The 13,473-nt window shown below is 40.0% G+C and overlaps 4 protein-coding genes and 1 long non-coding RNA gene across 8 annotated transcripts; 3 read left to right on the forward strand and 2 right to left on the reverse strand.

Moving 5' to 3' along the window:
• Positions 1-282: 282 nt before the first annotated feature.
• Positions 283-779, reverse strand: LOC130689998 (uncharacterized). The gene is made up of 2 exons (XR_009000869.1): positions 656-779; positions 283-460 (listed from the first exon to the last, which is right to left on the reverse strand). It is a non-coding gene; the product is annotated as an uncharacterized LOC130689998 (long non-coding RNA).
• LOC130689949 (cysteine sulfinic acid decarboxylase-like) lies at positions 483-3,185 on the forward strand. 2 transcript variants are annotated; one of them, XR_009421298.1, is made up of 11 exons: positions 483-628; positions 970-1,154; positions 1,230-1,414; positions 1,518-1,624; positions 1,697-1,812; positions 1,879-2,130; positions 2,187-2,251; positions 2,311-2,389; positions 2,461-2,634; positions 2,720-2,864; positions 2,936-3,074. XR_009421298.1 is itself a non-coding variant. In XM_057512893.2 (11 exons), exons 2-11 carry the CDS (start codon positions 993-995, stop codon positions 3,128-3,130), a joined length of 1,506 nt encoding a protein of 501 aa, XP_057368876.1. In that variant the 5' UTR covers positions 489-628; positions 970-992; the 3' UTR covers positions 3,131-3,185. The 2 variants fall into 2 exon arrangements, 1 of the variants encoding a protein (XP_057368876.1); XM_057512893.2 differs by having other exon boundaries at positions 489-628; positions 2,461-2,660; positions 2,936-3,185.
• A 379-nt stretch (positions 3,186-3,564) lies between these two features.
• Positions 3,565-5,278, forward strand: LOC130689979 (uncharacterized). Of its 2 annotated transcripts, XM_057512938.2 has the most exons (4): positions 3,565-3,749; positions 3,858-3,980; positions 4,648-4,797; positions 4,853-5,278. In XM_057512938.2, the coding sequence occupies exons 1-4, from the start codon at positions 3,599-3,601 to the stop codon at positions 5,080-5,082; spliced, it is 654 nt and encodes a 217-aa protein (XP_057368921.1). In that variant the 5' UTR covers positions 3,565-3,598; the 3' UTR covers positions 5,083-5,278. The 2 variants fall into 2 exon arrangements, with proteins under 2 accessions (XP_057368921.1, XP_057368920.1); XM_057512937.2 differs by lacking the exons at positions 3,565-3,749; positions 3,858-3,980 and adding an exon at positions 4,265-4,561.
• Positions 5,279-6,036: 758 nt separating this feature from the next.
• On the forward strand, positions 6,037-11,707 carry LOC130689975 (globin D, coelomic-like). 2 transcript variants are annotated; one of them, XM_059495747.1, is made up of 6 exons: positions 6,037-6,422; positions 6,506-6,666; positions 6,730-6,807; positions 6,868-7,081; positions 7,154-8,149; positions 8,248-11,707. In XM_059495747.1, the coding sequence occupies exons 1-5, from the start codon at positions 6,345-6,347 to the stop codon at positions 7,277-7,279; spliced, it is 657 nt and encodes a 218-aa protein (XP_059351730.1). In that variant the 5' UTR covers positions 6,037-6,344; the 3' UTR covers positions 7,280-8,149; positions 8,248-11,707. The 2 variants fall into 2 exon arrangements, with proteins under 2 accessions (XP_059351730.1, XP_057368914.1); XM_057512931.2 differs by having other exon boundaries at positions 6,506-6,807; positions 7,154-11,707.
• LOC130689941 (tonsoku-like protein) lies at positions 7,727-13,290 on the reverse strand. The gene is made up of 18 exons (XM_057512876.1): positions 13,165-13,290; positions 12,976-13,103; positions 12,790-12,919; positions 12,562-12,733; positions 12,373-12,493; positions 12,001-12,304; positions 11,712-11,863; positions 11,466-11,612; positions 11,205-11,391; positions 11,008-11,148; positions 10,792-10,949; positions 10,371-10,728; positions 9,844-10,312; positions 9,540-9,786; positions 9,096-9,474; positions 8,857-9,029; positions 8,665-8,793; positions 7,727-8,586 (listed from the first exon to the last, which is right to left on the reverse strand). The coding sequence occupies exons 1-18, from the start codon at positions 13,193-13,195 to the stop codon at positions 7,813-7,815; spliced, it is 4,200 nt and encodes a 1,399-aa protein (XP_057368859.1). The 5' UTR covers positions 13,196-13,290; the 3' UTR covers positions 7,727-7,812.
• Between the last annotated feature and the right edge of the window lie 183 nt (positions 13,291-13,473).

Here is a 13,473-nt window from a genome sequence, read left to right on the forward strand (position 1 = left end):
TAATTTCCACTGATTGAGGCGCTCGTCTCGGATGATTTCCAGTGCCAACAATAAACGACTGGTGAACGCCCCCTCAGCTGTTGTGCTAGACACATAGAGCCAATTCTCCATACCAGGTTGCAAAGCATTGCAGAACAAAAAGAAAACAAATGCAAGAGATTGATAAAAGAAAAAGTGATTTACTTTTGGTAGAAGAGATTGTTATTCTTCGATAACTTGAACGTTTTTGTCCACAATTTGTCATCATGCTCCAGGGGAATTCAGCACAGCCATATCTTTTGCTTTATGGATGTGCCCTATGCCGTTGCCAAAGCCGCCATTGTTTCCACGAGGCTGTACAGTGCATGCACTAAACGGTTCGCGATTAGTCTGAGTAAACAAGTAGAAGAACTACATCCCTGTAAAGAGGAACGACCTTGTGATAAGACCATCAACTTCCCCATGACTCAAGCACTGTCCTCTAAAAAAAAGAAGAAGAAAGAAAAAAAAAGAAATAAAGCTTTTGATGCTACCCACACTCTCGACGGCTCTCTTTCGTCATTCGAAACACGATCTTGGCACTCGACGAGAGTCTGCACCCTTGTCTCACGCTAACATCAGCAGATTTCGAGGAAAGACGACAGGCAAGGTGAGTGCATTGCTGTTGAATATTTACCTTGGCTATCTAGAGAACAAATGTGTATTCTGGTCTGTTGGCATCTATTACCAACTACAAACACGGCACATGCAAGAGAAATTGCCTACAGTATTATCCCTTTTAGCAGTAGGTTCTACTGTAGTGTGTTGATGATTAAGCATGGTGCAGCCACATTAATCTTGCCATTAGCCGGCATGTCTGCCGGTGTGTTACGACTTTACGAGTTACGAAGAATTGAGCAGAGGCAGTTGCATAAAAATGTTTACGATTCTAAGACGTAACCGTGTTTTTTAATTTATCATTAATCGACGAAACAAAAACGTTTAAGACAGCAGTGACCTCGATAGAGATAAAAATGGAACATACTTCTGACGAAAAACCAGAGATTGGCGACGAAGTGATTGTGGAATTGCTATTAAAAGAAATTACCGAATTGGTTATCGACCAAGGACTATTGTCTGGCAAGGCTTTAAAAGAAGATCGGGTCACCAATTTTGTTCATCCAGAAAAACTTAAGGTAATTTGGTACAATAAATATACAATCTAATATGAATGTTTAGGCAATCTTTGCTTTGTTTTTTTTTTTCAACAGAAATTGGTAGATCTCTCGCTAGGTGACTCTCCTCTTAGTCACCATGAAATATTTGAATTGTGTAAACAAGCTGTCGAGTACAGTGTACGTACCAATCATCCTAAATTTCTGAATCAATTGTATCATGGAGCAGACCCTGTTGGTCTTGCAGGAGCATGGCTTTCTGAAGCTCTTAATACCAATTTGTAAGTGTAACTTCTGTTTTTTTTTTTAGTCTCAGCTACATCTAAATCTCGAACAAATGGAACAATAATTTTGAATCTGCCCTTTGAAAAACCACAATTACAGGTACACATATGAAGTAGCACCGTTTTTTATGATGGTTGAACATGAAGTCCTGGCTCATCTTAGAAGTTTCATTGGTTGGGAAGATGGGGATGGAATATTTACTCCAGGTGCCTCCATTTTCCAATTTTTCTATCACTTGTGTGTCCTGCTTACATTTTAAATATAATATACATTGTCAGGAGGGAGTTTGGCCAACATGTACGGAATGGTTCTTGCCCGTTTCAACAAGTTCCCTGAAGTGAAGACCAAAGGAATGGGCAACATAGGAGAACTTGTGGCCTTTACATCCCAAGAGGTTTGTGAGGCATTTCAAATCAACTGCTTGTCTTCCAACCTTCTTAACAGAACTCTTAAATTCAAGGGTCATTATTCCATCCTTAAAGCTGCCCATTGGATTGGTTTAGGAACTGATAATCTCGTCATGGTAGCATCTGATAGTTCTGGCAGAATGATTCCTGCTGAATTGGAAAATAAGATTGTAAAGGCTCTGGAACAGAAAAAAGTGCCATACTTTGTCAATGCGACATCCGGAACCACCGTTTTAGGAGCTTTTGATCCTTTAGAGCCCTTAGCTTTTATATGTAAAAAGTATGATCTCTGGCTTCACGTCGATGTAAGTAAAAGCTTTGTCGAAACTACAAATCGATAGGTTTAACCATCTACTTGCAGGCCGCTTGGGGAGGAGGTGCTCTTGTCTCTCAAAAACATCGTTCCTTGATGCATGGCATAGAAATGTAATGTATCGTTAAGCTTTTCATTTTTAAATGTTTTACCTCTAAATTAAAATTTTTAGGGTTGACTCTGTGGCTTGGAATCTCCACAAAATGTTAGGAGCTCCGTTGCAATGCTCAGCTTTCTTGACGAAACATACGGTACAACGAAACAAGTTTCAAATTTACCAGTTAACCCTTGCTAATTTATGAACTGGTTCTTACCCTCACAGAATGTTTTTCATCGATGCAACAGTGCTTCTGCCACGTATCTTTTCCAAACAGACAAGTATTATGATATGCGTTACGATACGGGTGATAAAAGCATCCAGTGTGGCCGAAAGGTTGATGCTTTCAAATTGTGGTTAATGTGGAAGGCTCGCGGGAACAGAGGTCTGGAGAAAATGGTAGATAACGCCTTAGAATGTTCCAAGTGAGTTTTATCTAATGATGTTATGATGCACCTATTTTTTCATCATGTTTTATTTGTAGATACTTCACACGTCAGCTCTCCCAACGACCGGGATTTCGGCTGGTCATTGCGAATCCTAGCTTCACGAATGTTTGTTTTTGGTACATTCCGCCCAGGTGGAGAAATTCGCCAGAGACGCCAGAATGGTGGGAAACACTTTCCAAGGTGAGTCAACGTCTTACTTGTATAGTTTTCCATACAGTGCTTTAATTGGCACACGTTTTGCGAGGAATCAGGTTGCACCTGCAATAAAGAAACGAATGGTGGAGAAAGGATCTCTCATGGTCAGCTACCAACCCTTAGTCCACAAGAACATGGTAAACTTTTTTCGTTTAGCTCTTCATTGTCAGCCGCCTCCTACCCACGAAGATATGGATTTCGTTCTGAATGAAATCGAAAGATTGGGACGCGACTTGGATAACATCCACTAAAAGAATCTTGACAGTTGTTCTACGTTTCGATTGTTAATTACACTGAAAAGGTGAATTGGGATTCACGGTACTAGAAGGCAAATCCGTAGTGTCTTCCAGAGCGCACGGTACGTGTCTTGTTTCTTTTCCTGTTGGTTACTAAATTTTTTAAAAATATATTTATATAATTGTGTGTGAGTTTATACTACTATTTATATAACTGTGTGCGCGTAGGTAAAGGTTAAAATTTACAGATATAACATCGTGAAAACAAAAGGTAAAGAAGAAGGGAACGGAAAAAAGAGTTTAGAGTAGCCTGGAAATGTTTTCCTTTCATCTAAAAGAAGTCAACAAGGGTAAAAAAGCAATGCTAGAAGCCGTTTGGGCTTTCTTTGAATTGCGCGCCACAATTCGGGTACGTTGACTGGTTGTCATGGCAACAGTTTCCAAAGGCTGTTTATTCTGCTTTTTGAAGTTAGAGTTTTCAACATGGCGTCCCATGACGATGGTGCCTCAAAAACAGCTAAGGCTGCAGTGTTAAGTTTTTTTGCTACTTGTTTGGTTATTATTATTGCGTTTTCTACAAATTCGTGGTTAGAAACGGACGGGACATTGGAAAATCCTAAATTTATACAGTTAGGTAAGTGAACTGAGCCGATTTTGACAGACCACGCCTTTTCATTTTCTACGATTTTAAATAACTTTGGTTGTACCTTTCTTAACTTTTAGTTTGATTTTTATTTTGCAGGTCTTTGGAATTTCTGTTTAAGGGAATTCAAAGATGTAAAACATTTGTATGACAGAATTTTCAATGGTTGTCGACATGTGTTGGATGAAGAATACCACATCATAGACTGGCTTCTGAGACCTCGTAAGTCAACCATATTCAATTTCTATAGATAGAGTGAGTTGTAATTAAAGGCTTAGTGTTTTGTATTTTAAAGAGATAGGGTTACAATGAAAAGTTTAGATAGCATTGTAGTAAATGTAAGTGTCTGTGAAGTAAATAGTGTAAAGTTAGTTTCCGGTATTCCACAAGCACCCACTAGAGGGCTCCTATCATTGTTGTATCCTGGGCGTTGGTCTAATGGCGAAAGTGCATCACAAGGCATTGTGAGTCCCAAGCGTGGGATTGCTTACCTTTTTGTTTTTTTCAACGACAATATCGCTCAAAAATGCCCAAAACACGAAGTACCGCTGCCAAAATAGCATTGCCTTTGTTTTTTGTGGCTGTTGTGTGCATATCAGTTGCCTTTTCAACAACACACTGGCTGGAAAACTGGTCAAAGTACTATGGGGATAAATTTGATAAATTGGGTTTGTGGGTCCATTGTTTTCGTTCACTTCCTGACCCACACGATGCTCTGCATTTGCGATATTTTACCGGATGTCGATGGGTCTTTAATCCATTTACAGCTGGATATGCTGAGATGAGGGATTTTCTCATGCCCCGTAAGATGCTACTTGTTGAACTCAGATGACACACTTTAAGCAAGGAAACATGTTACCAATCTAATCATCACATTTTTGTTCCGTAGCATTCTTCATTGCTGTCCAGTTGTTTTTCACACTGTGCTTTATGCTCATGCTGGTGGGCATAGCAGGCACTCTGATGTATGTATTGTGTTTCACATATGAACATCAGGTGCAACTGTTGCGTGCCCTTGGTTGGGATCTTACTATTGCAGGTAAAAAGCTACATGCACTGTGTCAAAACCATCACTGACATCACATTTTGTTTAGCATTTTGTGGGACAATTGCTGTTATCACCTTTGGAGCCCTAGGTGATTCAAGAGATTGGATGCCAGATTTTGAGCATAACTTCTTATCGTGGTCATTTGGTTTGGCCGTCGTCGGTACATTTGGCCTTTACCTCTCTGCCACTTTGTTTTTCATCGAAGCCAAGGTCCAAGCGAAAAAACAAAGGGACACGACATCGCAGGCAACTTTTTCTATGGAGCATAAAGTATAAAATTTTAACTTTTTAAAGTTGTTAAAGACATTCCGCCTTTTCGGTAACAAAAGCCGTCCACTTCATTCGTCCAGAATGACAAGATATTGTCATTTTTTCGTTAGATTGTGTAACATTATACGAATCTCAGTGCATCTATTGCACTTTTGACCGATTTTTACTGTGTGACTTAATACAATTTTTGTAAGTTTGCCAATTCACGTGTTCGACACGATTTACGAACGTAAATTGAGGCTAAGATCAGTAGAATAACAATTGTGCTAAACTAACTATGTACCCTGTTAATGCAAAATTGAGGCGGTTAAGATTTTGTGTTTAACTTTTGATTTGAAAATGTTAAGCTGCAAAGCAGAATTGATGATAGGCGTCTCGGTCGCTTCACTCGTAGTGAGACCTTGTACGCGAGTCATGCACACCATACCCCTTTTTGAAAACGGCTAATCTCATGGTTGTTTTTTTTAATTGCACTGCTTTTTTTTATTTCAAAATCGCGTGCAGCAAACCAGCTATAACGGCCAACGTTGTCTCAGCGCAATGTTTTGCGTCGCACTTTTGAAAAGGGATATAGTGTTGCATTATTTTATCATGGCGCTGAGATTAAATTATCAAAAGTACGTCTGCATTGGGTACAAATTCCTAGAAACGCGTATATAGTAATGTAATCTAGCCTTTGCTGATCTTAACATGACTAGTTGACAATTTTGTGTTTCAACGCTAATACTTTTTGCAATTTACGAGACAGTTAGGTACCACTAAGCCGGAAAACCTGATCTTCACCGACATATGTATTTGCATTTGAAACTGTTATTCTCGCTAAATATTGACAATTTAGGTAGAAAGATTCCTTGAGCACCTACTAGAGAAAATCTTAATATTGGCCCAGAAGAAGCCCCAAAATGTATTGACCCAGAACAGGCACCATATCCTCGCATCGTATGTATCAAATGCCACGGTTTGCTTTCTAGTTAACAGTTCTGCTGATGTAAACTTGCAAATAGCAGAATAGTTTACACATTTTTAGAGGCGGTGTTATTGTAGATACAACTTTTGCCCTTTTCTTCTTCGCAGGGCCGACTTTTAATGAAATTTTATCTGGAAGAAGAACGTTTCCCTGTCCACAATAAAAGAGCAGGAGTTCTATTTACCAGACTTCATTACAGCGTACGAGTATACCGGGAGCAGCTTTCTTTCCGTGCAAGGAAACATTAAATGCTTTATTGGATTTCAATCCAAACTGACTCGTAAAAACGCAAGAATTCACGATGAGTCGGCCAGTATTTTTCTCCAGGAATCTCCTCGTTCTTATAGCTGGCTGGAGCCTTTATAGCGGACAGCATTTGGTAAAGTATTTAATAAGAATACCAATTGATTGTTGTGAACGTTATTCCCAGACTTCCCTTGCTTAAAATTTTTCTTACTTTAGAATGGCATTGGGATCTTGGCAGTTGCAAGTGGAAGAATAACCAATTCTGGATCGCATCGCATAGACAGCCCGTTCTTGGCAGCGCGCGTTGTAACTAATGTTCACGACTTCGATACAGCAAGGTCTTATCCAGTTGCGTCCTCTACAATCGTGAGCCACAGGTACAATAGAGGTGAAAACAAAATGCTTCAACGGCCCGGCCTTCGTAGCTTCTTGGATGATAGTGATGTTACTGTCATCACATCTAGCTGGAACTTCGTCAAGAGGCGCCTGAGCGATTTTGCTCCCAAAGTCTTTCTAAGGTAGTATATTGTCACACACAAAATAGAGCCCATCATTTTTGTTAAATTATTTTTTGCAAGGTATTTCCAAGTCAGGCCTGCTGCACGGAAGATGTTCCCAGCGTTTGCCGATACGAACCTTGCGGAACTCCCAACTAACCGTGACTTCCTTAGTGCTGCGTATAGCTGCGTCACCAGTCTCACGTACATAATCCCGCATTTCAAATATGATCATTTTGAGCGATGCCCGGCTTTCAACATGTTTAAGAAAACGCACGACAACGTTGATGTCAAGGTAAGATTCAGATAACAGATAATACGTTTCGTGCAGTTTTTATTCAGTTCGTGTATTCATTGCGAAACTCAGAAATTTGGGAGCATTTGGGTGAATGCAATTCAAGAAGAAATGGGCAATAACACTTTCAATGATGTCGTACTTCATGACGCTTGGAAAAAAGCTGTTTGGGCTTTGAGAAAATATGCTTCTTCGTGAGAAATTTGAAGACATACAAGTATGTTTTAACTGGGACAGTGAGTTAGTCTGCTAACCTTAAGACGTAAAAGTGCAGTGTGTAAATTGTAAACAAGGGGTGATGGAAAGATCCCTTTATGTTTAACCGATTTCCATTTAATTTCCCGTTCGAAAGGTTATAAAACGAGATATTTTGATTTAGATGGCTGCATTACTTAATGATTTCATGTTTACCGATATTTTGCTCAACGTGTGAAAAGCCACAAAACTTTTTGAATAGGCAAGAAATGGAAATCGGTGGGATTGTAAAATTGATTGGATTGTCGACGTTCTATCTAAGCGTACATGTTTCAAGTTTTATCAGCCACTCTTTATTGTTCTATCAATGTAATTTCACCACCAAGTTCGCCATGCCCAACTACTTTACGTTGGCCTGGGAACTTCGGTAAATATCGTTAGCTATGCAAATTGTGCTGTAACAAATTTATTTCACTTAAAACACGAAAACTTTAATCGCACGATTTTCGATTGTTGCCAAAAGGGTATTTACATTGCTATGAACAGCTGGGCGTAGTCAATATTAGTTGATGTTCTGTGGGTTGTTTTACGAGCACCTCGCTATCATGGCCCGATATCCAAACTTCTGTGAGAAACGGGATCCATGTCGGGTCACTTTTGTGTCTACTGAAAGACAAACTGAGTCGATGCAAACTTTTGGACCATGCAAGGAAGGAGCGGAGAGATTCAACACATCTTCCATTATCTTTTGAATCTGAACGAGTTAGTGCGCAGCCAAGGAGATCTACTTCTTCAATATGGACCCACTTCATCCGACAGCAATCAAGTAGGTCAGCCACTGCATCAATCCCTAATCTGTTATTGTTTTTAAGCGTAAGTTTTTTCAGTTGAGGCGTATGACTAAAGACATGCCCTAGTCGTTCAATGCATGAGTCCGTCAAATTACAGTGTGACAAATCCATCTCAATTAGTGTGCAACTTTCGACGGCCTGGATACTGCTGCACAAAATGTTTACCAGCCGATCACAAGAGAGAGCTTGTAATGAAAGGGATTTCAAGCAGCTAAAATCCAGCACTTGCATCCACGATGAAATGGCAGAGGACGAGAACTCATTGAATCCAATGCTTAGGTCTTCAAGCTTTTTGCGTTTTAACACAGGAGAAATGCGGTCGCTTAGAAAACGATCCGTCAGATCGCACGATTCCATTTGCAAACTGCGTAACGCAGACATGTGTTGAAAACAGGTGGTTAGTGGATACGACGCTCCATCTCCAATTGGGTTGTAGCTCAAGTTAATCCTTTGCAGCTTCTGAAACGAATTCACCACCAGAGGACATGTAGTATGCGAGTAACCATTTTATTGGAGAGGTAAGAAAAACATATATACCTTCATTCCTGTGACGTTTTCCTCTTGTAAGCTCTCTGCTAGGCGAGTAAGGCCGGCTGCCGTTATCAAATTGCCCTTTAAGCTGAGATTCACCAAGTGTGGCAGCGTGGACAAGGCTTCACAAAGACTCTACAGAATGAGGCAAGTACTTTTCAAAATTTCCATATGCATAACGTTTAGAGTGGCTTGTACCTGTAAGACATGGTCGTCCAGTTTTGAGGAAGAAAGATCCAAATCCCATAAGCTTTCCTGATATCGCAGTGCTTTGACGACGGGAAGGAGGGAGGGACCCAAAGGAAGATTTAACGATAATTTGCCACCGGTTTGCGCATTAGTCAACACCGAGTCGACTTCGCCAAGTCGTACTGAAAATAAGTAAAGAATGTTATTTTACTTAGAGAATGCTTCACGATGGAAAATATGAAACTCACCAACTTCAAGTTGGCAACACAAATTGGAATATCGCTCTGGCAAGGGTTGCAGATCCCATTTGACCATTTGGCCAACAATTTTGTCTCCATCTTGAAGTATCAATGTGACTTCATCTTCTCCATTCAATACTGCGCCGTCCATAGTATGAAGCGATAAAACGGGGTTGAGACCAGTCATATTGTAGTACCTCCTCGCTGCTTCGTCTGATAGCCACTGCACAGATTTGCTCCGTTCCACTGGGATGAGCAATACCTTGTCTTGAATCCGCACGTACAATTTCAGAACGCTTGTAGAAGGGTTTTGCTGTTGAACCGAGCTGAACGACTTATTAACAGCTTTCTTGGGGGCTTGAATATTGTCCTCTGTATGGGCATTGACCTACGAATTGCACAACGAGATGAATTTAGGGCATTGAAGTATTGTGACTTAGAATATTCAGTTACCTCAGCGAAGTCATACATGGAAAGTTGAACGGGCTTTTTCGGTCGTTTTGATACTGACAGTATTGGGGAAGCACGGTCGTTGCTATCATCACTAGTATGAATAAAACTTGGGGAGGGTTTAGCCCGTTTTGCTGAAGGCAGCATTACCTCCACCTCTATGTCGTCATCACTGACTGTGACACCTTCAAAATCTAAAGATGGGGCGCCTGATTTCCTTCTGTTACTCAAACTTAATCTTGATGAATGCCTATAATAGCGGATAAGATAGCGATTAAATTTTTACTGCTTCAAAAACGTATTTTACTTGTTGAGCCGAGAGGAAGTCGATGTCGGCGTTTTTTCTTTGTCTGATTGATTATTCGGTTTGTGAACTGGGAATGTGAAATTCGACTTTTTACTCGACTTCCGCGTTGGAGATGGAAGATCGTTTTCGATCCATTCGTCTACTAGTTCTTCTTCCAAAACCAGTGCAGGCTGGTGTATCCGACTCCGTTTAGTCGGACCACTCACTGCTGTTGACCGCCGCGCAGAGGACGAGCTTCCAATCACTTTCATCGCTTCGGCGTACTCTTTCTGAGCTGCCGAAGATGCCAATCGTTTATCTTTAGATTCCCTAAATTTTGCGGGGCCTCCCATTTCTGGCTCGCTTGGGCCCACACGGGTTAATTCAACTTCTTGGAAAGAATTTCCAGTAATGTCTTCTTCGGGAATGAGGGCTGAAGTGCTTGAATGTTTGTGTTCGATTTCTTTCATTGACGGAACAACGTGATTTGCTAGAATGGAAAATTGATTTGAGTCATCTGGCAAAGTTAATTCTAGCAGCAAAGTAACCTTTTCTCATAGAATCTGAAAGTTTTCGTTCCATATTGAGGCATTCCTTGAGCGTTGCAGAATCCAAGTCACCTCCCGTTCGTAGTCTCCATTTCAATAAGCATTCGTATACCGATTCTCCCGCATCAGTTTTTGACAATGGATTAGCTCCATTCCGAAGTAGAGCATCCATGACATCAATGTGACCGCAAGATGCGGCATCGTGTAATGGCGTAACACCTTCACAGTGCTTTCCTCCACGATCATTCACTGTTGCCCCATTGTCAATCAACAGTTGCACTATTTCAACATCGCCATAGTTACAAGCTTCGTGAAGTGGAGTCCATCCACAGTTATCACGAACATTGACTTTATGTTTCTAGCCAACGAAAAATAAGTCAAGGTTTTAAATTTTTCCTCAACTGAGATGGAGCGATCGAACCTGTTGTAACAGAAGGCGGACCAAATCGATGTCTTGTTTAATACAAGCACGGTGGAGTGCTGTTTCGCCTTTTACGTTGAGTTTTTCTATGTTCCTTTTAGGTCTCCTTCTTCCTCTGTTATTATCCAACGACTCTGATTCTTCGTCGCTTTCATCGTCTAATTTAGAAAATAAGAAGATCGGAAATGTGAGGGCGATCTTCTAACCGATAGTTACCATAGATTTCATCCAAATCAATCTCGTCCTCGAAATCAAAAAGATTATTTCGAATAGTTTGCGACTCAGGAGCTTCTGATTCATCATCGAGATCGATGTTGTGGTCCGAACAAATTTGATTTACAGACGCCATAGCTTCCTCTAAAAAATCGAACATGTACGAAATTGCGATAAAACTTAAGGAATGTGTTCCTCACGAGATTTTTCTATGTAGCCATTCATTTCGTGAAGGACTGCCAAAGAATTCAATGTAGTGGCTTTTAACCGTGGGTTCTCAGCCTTCACTGCCAAGTCTAAGGCTTGTTGGTACAAAGGTTCTAGCTCGTAATAGGTTGCGCCATCCTCTTCCAGGGCATTTGCTATATTAAGAAGCGTGCGGCAAGACTATGAAGTAAAACATTGAAAATTCAACTGTCTGCAAATGTAGGATTTCCAATCAAAAGACCTATTGAAAGTACCTCAGCGGGGTTTTCTTCGTAATTTTCCAATTCCTTCTTGTAGTATTTAATGGCATTTTTGTAGTCTTTTACGTCCATATAAGTTTGACTTAATGACACATAAATTGGATTGATGTCTTTGGCCGACCACCTAAGCTCCTGAGCTTTCTGTTAAAGTGTAAAGGGTTTTTTAATATATTTTGTTTAAGGATAGACACCTAAAAAAGATTTGAGTTAAAAAACAAAGAATATTAATCAAAGATTTACAGTCAACATTTTCAGGTAGAAGTCAATAGCCCTGGGGTAAGCTTTGAGTGAAGAACAAAGATCTCCCATTTTTTCATGCAGTCTCAACAATTTCTCCTCTTCATTTGCTGAAAGGATACAGCACATGTCTTGCAACTTACACAGCTTAATTGCTGTCTCTCACCGGAAAAATATATATTTATAGGTATGAATAAATTAAAAAGCATGAAAAAAATAAAAATAAAATAAATAAATATATAATAATAAGAAAAAAAATTTGTATACGATTTAAACATGTAAGCCAACATACCTGATCGTAAGTCATTTTCGATTCGTTCGTGGTCCTGGATGACCGGACTTTTTTGTCTGTACGCTTTAAGTAAGTATCTTCGGGCAGATTCAAAATCAGCCATAATGACGAAAAGTTGCGCTTTTAAGGCAAGATCATCACAAATTAGTGCCTTATCTTTAAGCTGGAAAGCAACTTTTTCGGCCATCTCTGCCTCTCTTTTCGCTTGGCTGAAATTTTTCCTTCTTTGGTAGAACAATGCCAGTGAGTAATGACATCGATGCAGATCTTCTCTAAAATTGTATTTGTCAGCTATGTAGCTTGCCTTGGGGATGAAAGCTTTGATAGTAAATACAACAATTTTGGGTAAAACATACATTTACCCAATCATACCTTTTTAAAATAGTTAACAGCAGCACTATCTTGTTGCTGAAGATCACAAACAAGGCCTAAATTAAGTAGCAGTCTTGAGTTCATTTGCATATAATCTCTTTCTGAAACCACTTCTTTAAGCCTATAACACATTTAAAACAATATAATATTAAAGAAATTGAAAAGTATGATGTTGAAATGGAAGCTTGCCTCTCACAGAGCTCCAAGCTTTTCTGGTAGGACAACTTAGAGCTATCTAATGCTTTGTCGTAAAGAACTCTGTTGTTTGTTGTCAATGCTTCGGCATGGCAGAAATGTGTCCTACCAATAGTGGCAAGAGCCCGCTGAATTTCTAATTTATTGTCAACACTATTTGCTAAAGCTACAAAAAAATTTCAATAGTACAAACATAGTAGCAGTATTTTTTAAATGAATTACCTAGATAATTCTGTTGGTGTTTCAAAGCATTTTCATACTGTCCAAGTTCGTTTAAGGCTTCCCCAATCTTACGATGGGCAATGCCAATTCCAATGCAATCATTGAGTTGTTTGCATATTTTACGCTCTTCCTGGAGGGAAAAGTGTACTTTAGATCTTTTTATTGAGACAAACCTTGGACTTGTACCTCATGTTCGGCGATGGCATCTTCGTACTTTCCTTGTTGTTGATAGAGTTCACCCAGAACATTGCAGCAACTGGCAAGTTCTCGCAATTCGCCCTTGGATTTGGCTTTAGCTTTTACTTTCAAAAGCTCTAACAAAACATGAAGCGTTAAATTCTATATTTTTTATACTTGCTACAAATGTTTTTTTACTTGAAACATCTTTGAACGTGTACGAATTCATTTTTTTGTGTCTTTCAACTTCATAAAAACATCGCGCGCGATTTCTCACTCTCAGCAGACAACATAAGCAGCGATGTCTAATGGTGAGCGCCTCCGTTATCTTATGTTCAGCGCCAGCAGAGCGCTTCAGCACGAGCTCGACGTTTGCCGCTCCGAGTCCTAGCTCACAGCCTCGAGGTTGGGACAGTGGGACTCCCGGGACACGGAAGTTTGCCTCTTATACATAAAACTGACAACGCCGTTAGATGTGTTTTGCAGAAATTCTCTAAAGATATGGTT

The sequence above is a fragment of the Daphnia carinata genome, chromosome 6, assembly GCF_022539665.2.
Source record: "Daphnia carinata strain CSIRO-1 chromosome 6, CSIRO_AGI_Dcar_HiC_V3, whole genome shotgun sequence".
Taxonomy (NCBI): domain Eukaryota; kingdom Metazoa; phylum Arthropoda; class Branchiopoda; order Diplostraca; family Daphniidae; genus Daphnia; species Daphnia carinata.

Excerpts from the sequence above, each read along its gene's own strand:
- LOC130689975 (XM_057512931.2), top strand. The coding sequence starts at position 6,345 with ATGAGTCGGCCAGTATTTTTCTCCAGGAATCTCCTCGTTCTTATAGCT. Across the intron at positions 6,423-6,505 it reads TTTATAGCGGACAGCATTTG|AATGGCATTGGGATCTTGGC; the intron begins GTAAAGTATTTA and ends TTCTTACTTTAG. Across the intron at positions 6,808-6,867 it reads GCTCCCAAAGTCTTTCTAAG|GTATTTCCAAGTCAGGCCTG; the intron begins GTAGTATATTGT and ends ATTTTTTGCAAG.
- LOC130689979 (XM_057512937.2), top strand. The coding sequence starts at position 4,285 with ATGCCCAAAACACGAAGTACCGCTGCCAAAATAGCATTGCCTTTGTTT. Across the intron at positions 4,562-4,647 it reads GAGGGATTTTCTCATGCCCC|CATTCTTCATTGCTGTCCAG; the intron begins GTAAGATGCTAC and ends TTTGTTCCGTAG. Across the intron at positions 4,798-4,852 it reads TTGGGATCTTACTATTGCAG|CATTTTGTGGGACAATTGCT; the intron begins GTAAAAAGCTAC and ends CATTTTGTTTAG.
- LOC130689949 (XM_057512893.2), top strand. The coding sequence starts at position 993 with ATGGAACATACTTCTGACGAAAAACCAGAGATTGGCGACGAAGTGATT. Across the intron at positions 1,813-1,878 it reads TGGCCTTTACATCCCAAGAG|GGTCATTATTCCATCCTTAA; the intron begins GTTTGTGAGGCA and ends CTTAAATTCAAG. Across the intron at positions 2,390-2,460 it reads CTTTCTTGACGAAACATACG|AATGTTTTTCATCGATGCAA; the intron begins GTACAACGAAAC and ends TTACCCTCACAG.
- LOC130689941 (XM_057512876.1), bottom strand. The coding sequence starts at position 13,195 with ATGAATTCGTACACGTTCAAAGATGTTTCAA. Across the intron at positions 9,787-9,843 it reads ACTTCCTCTCGGCTCAACAA|GCATTCATCAAGATTAAGTT; the intron begins GTAAAATACGTT and ends CCGCTATTATAG. Across the intron at positions 9,030-9,095 it reads GTGTTGCCAACTTGAAGTTG|TACGACTTGGCGAAGTCGAC; the intron begins GTGAGTTTCATA and ends ACTTATTTTCAG.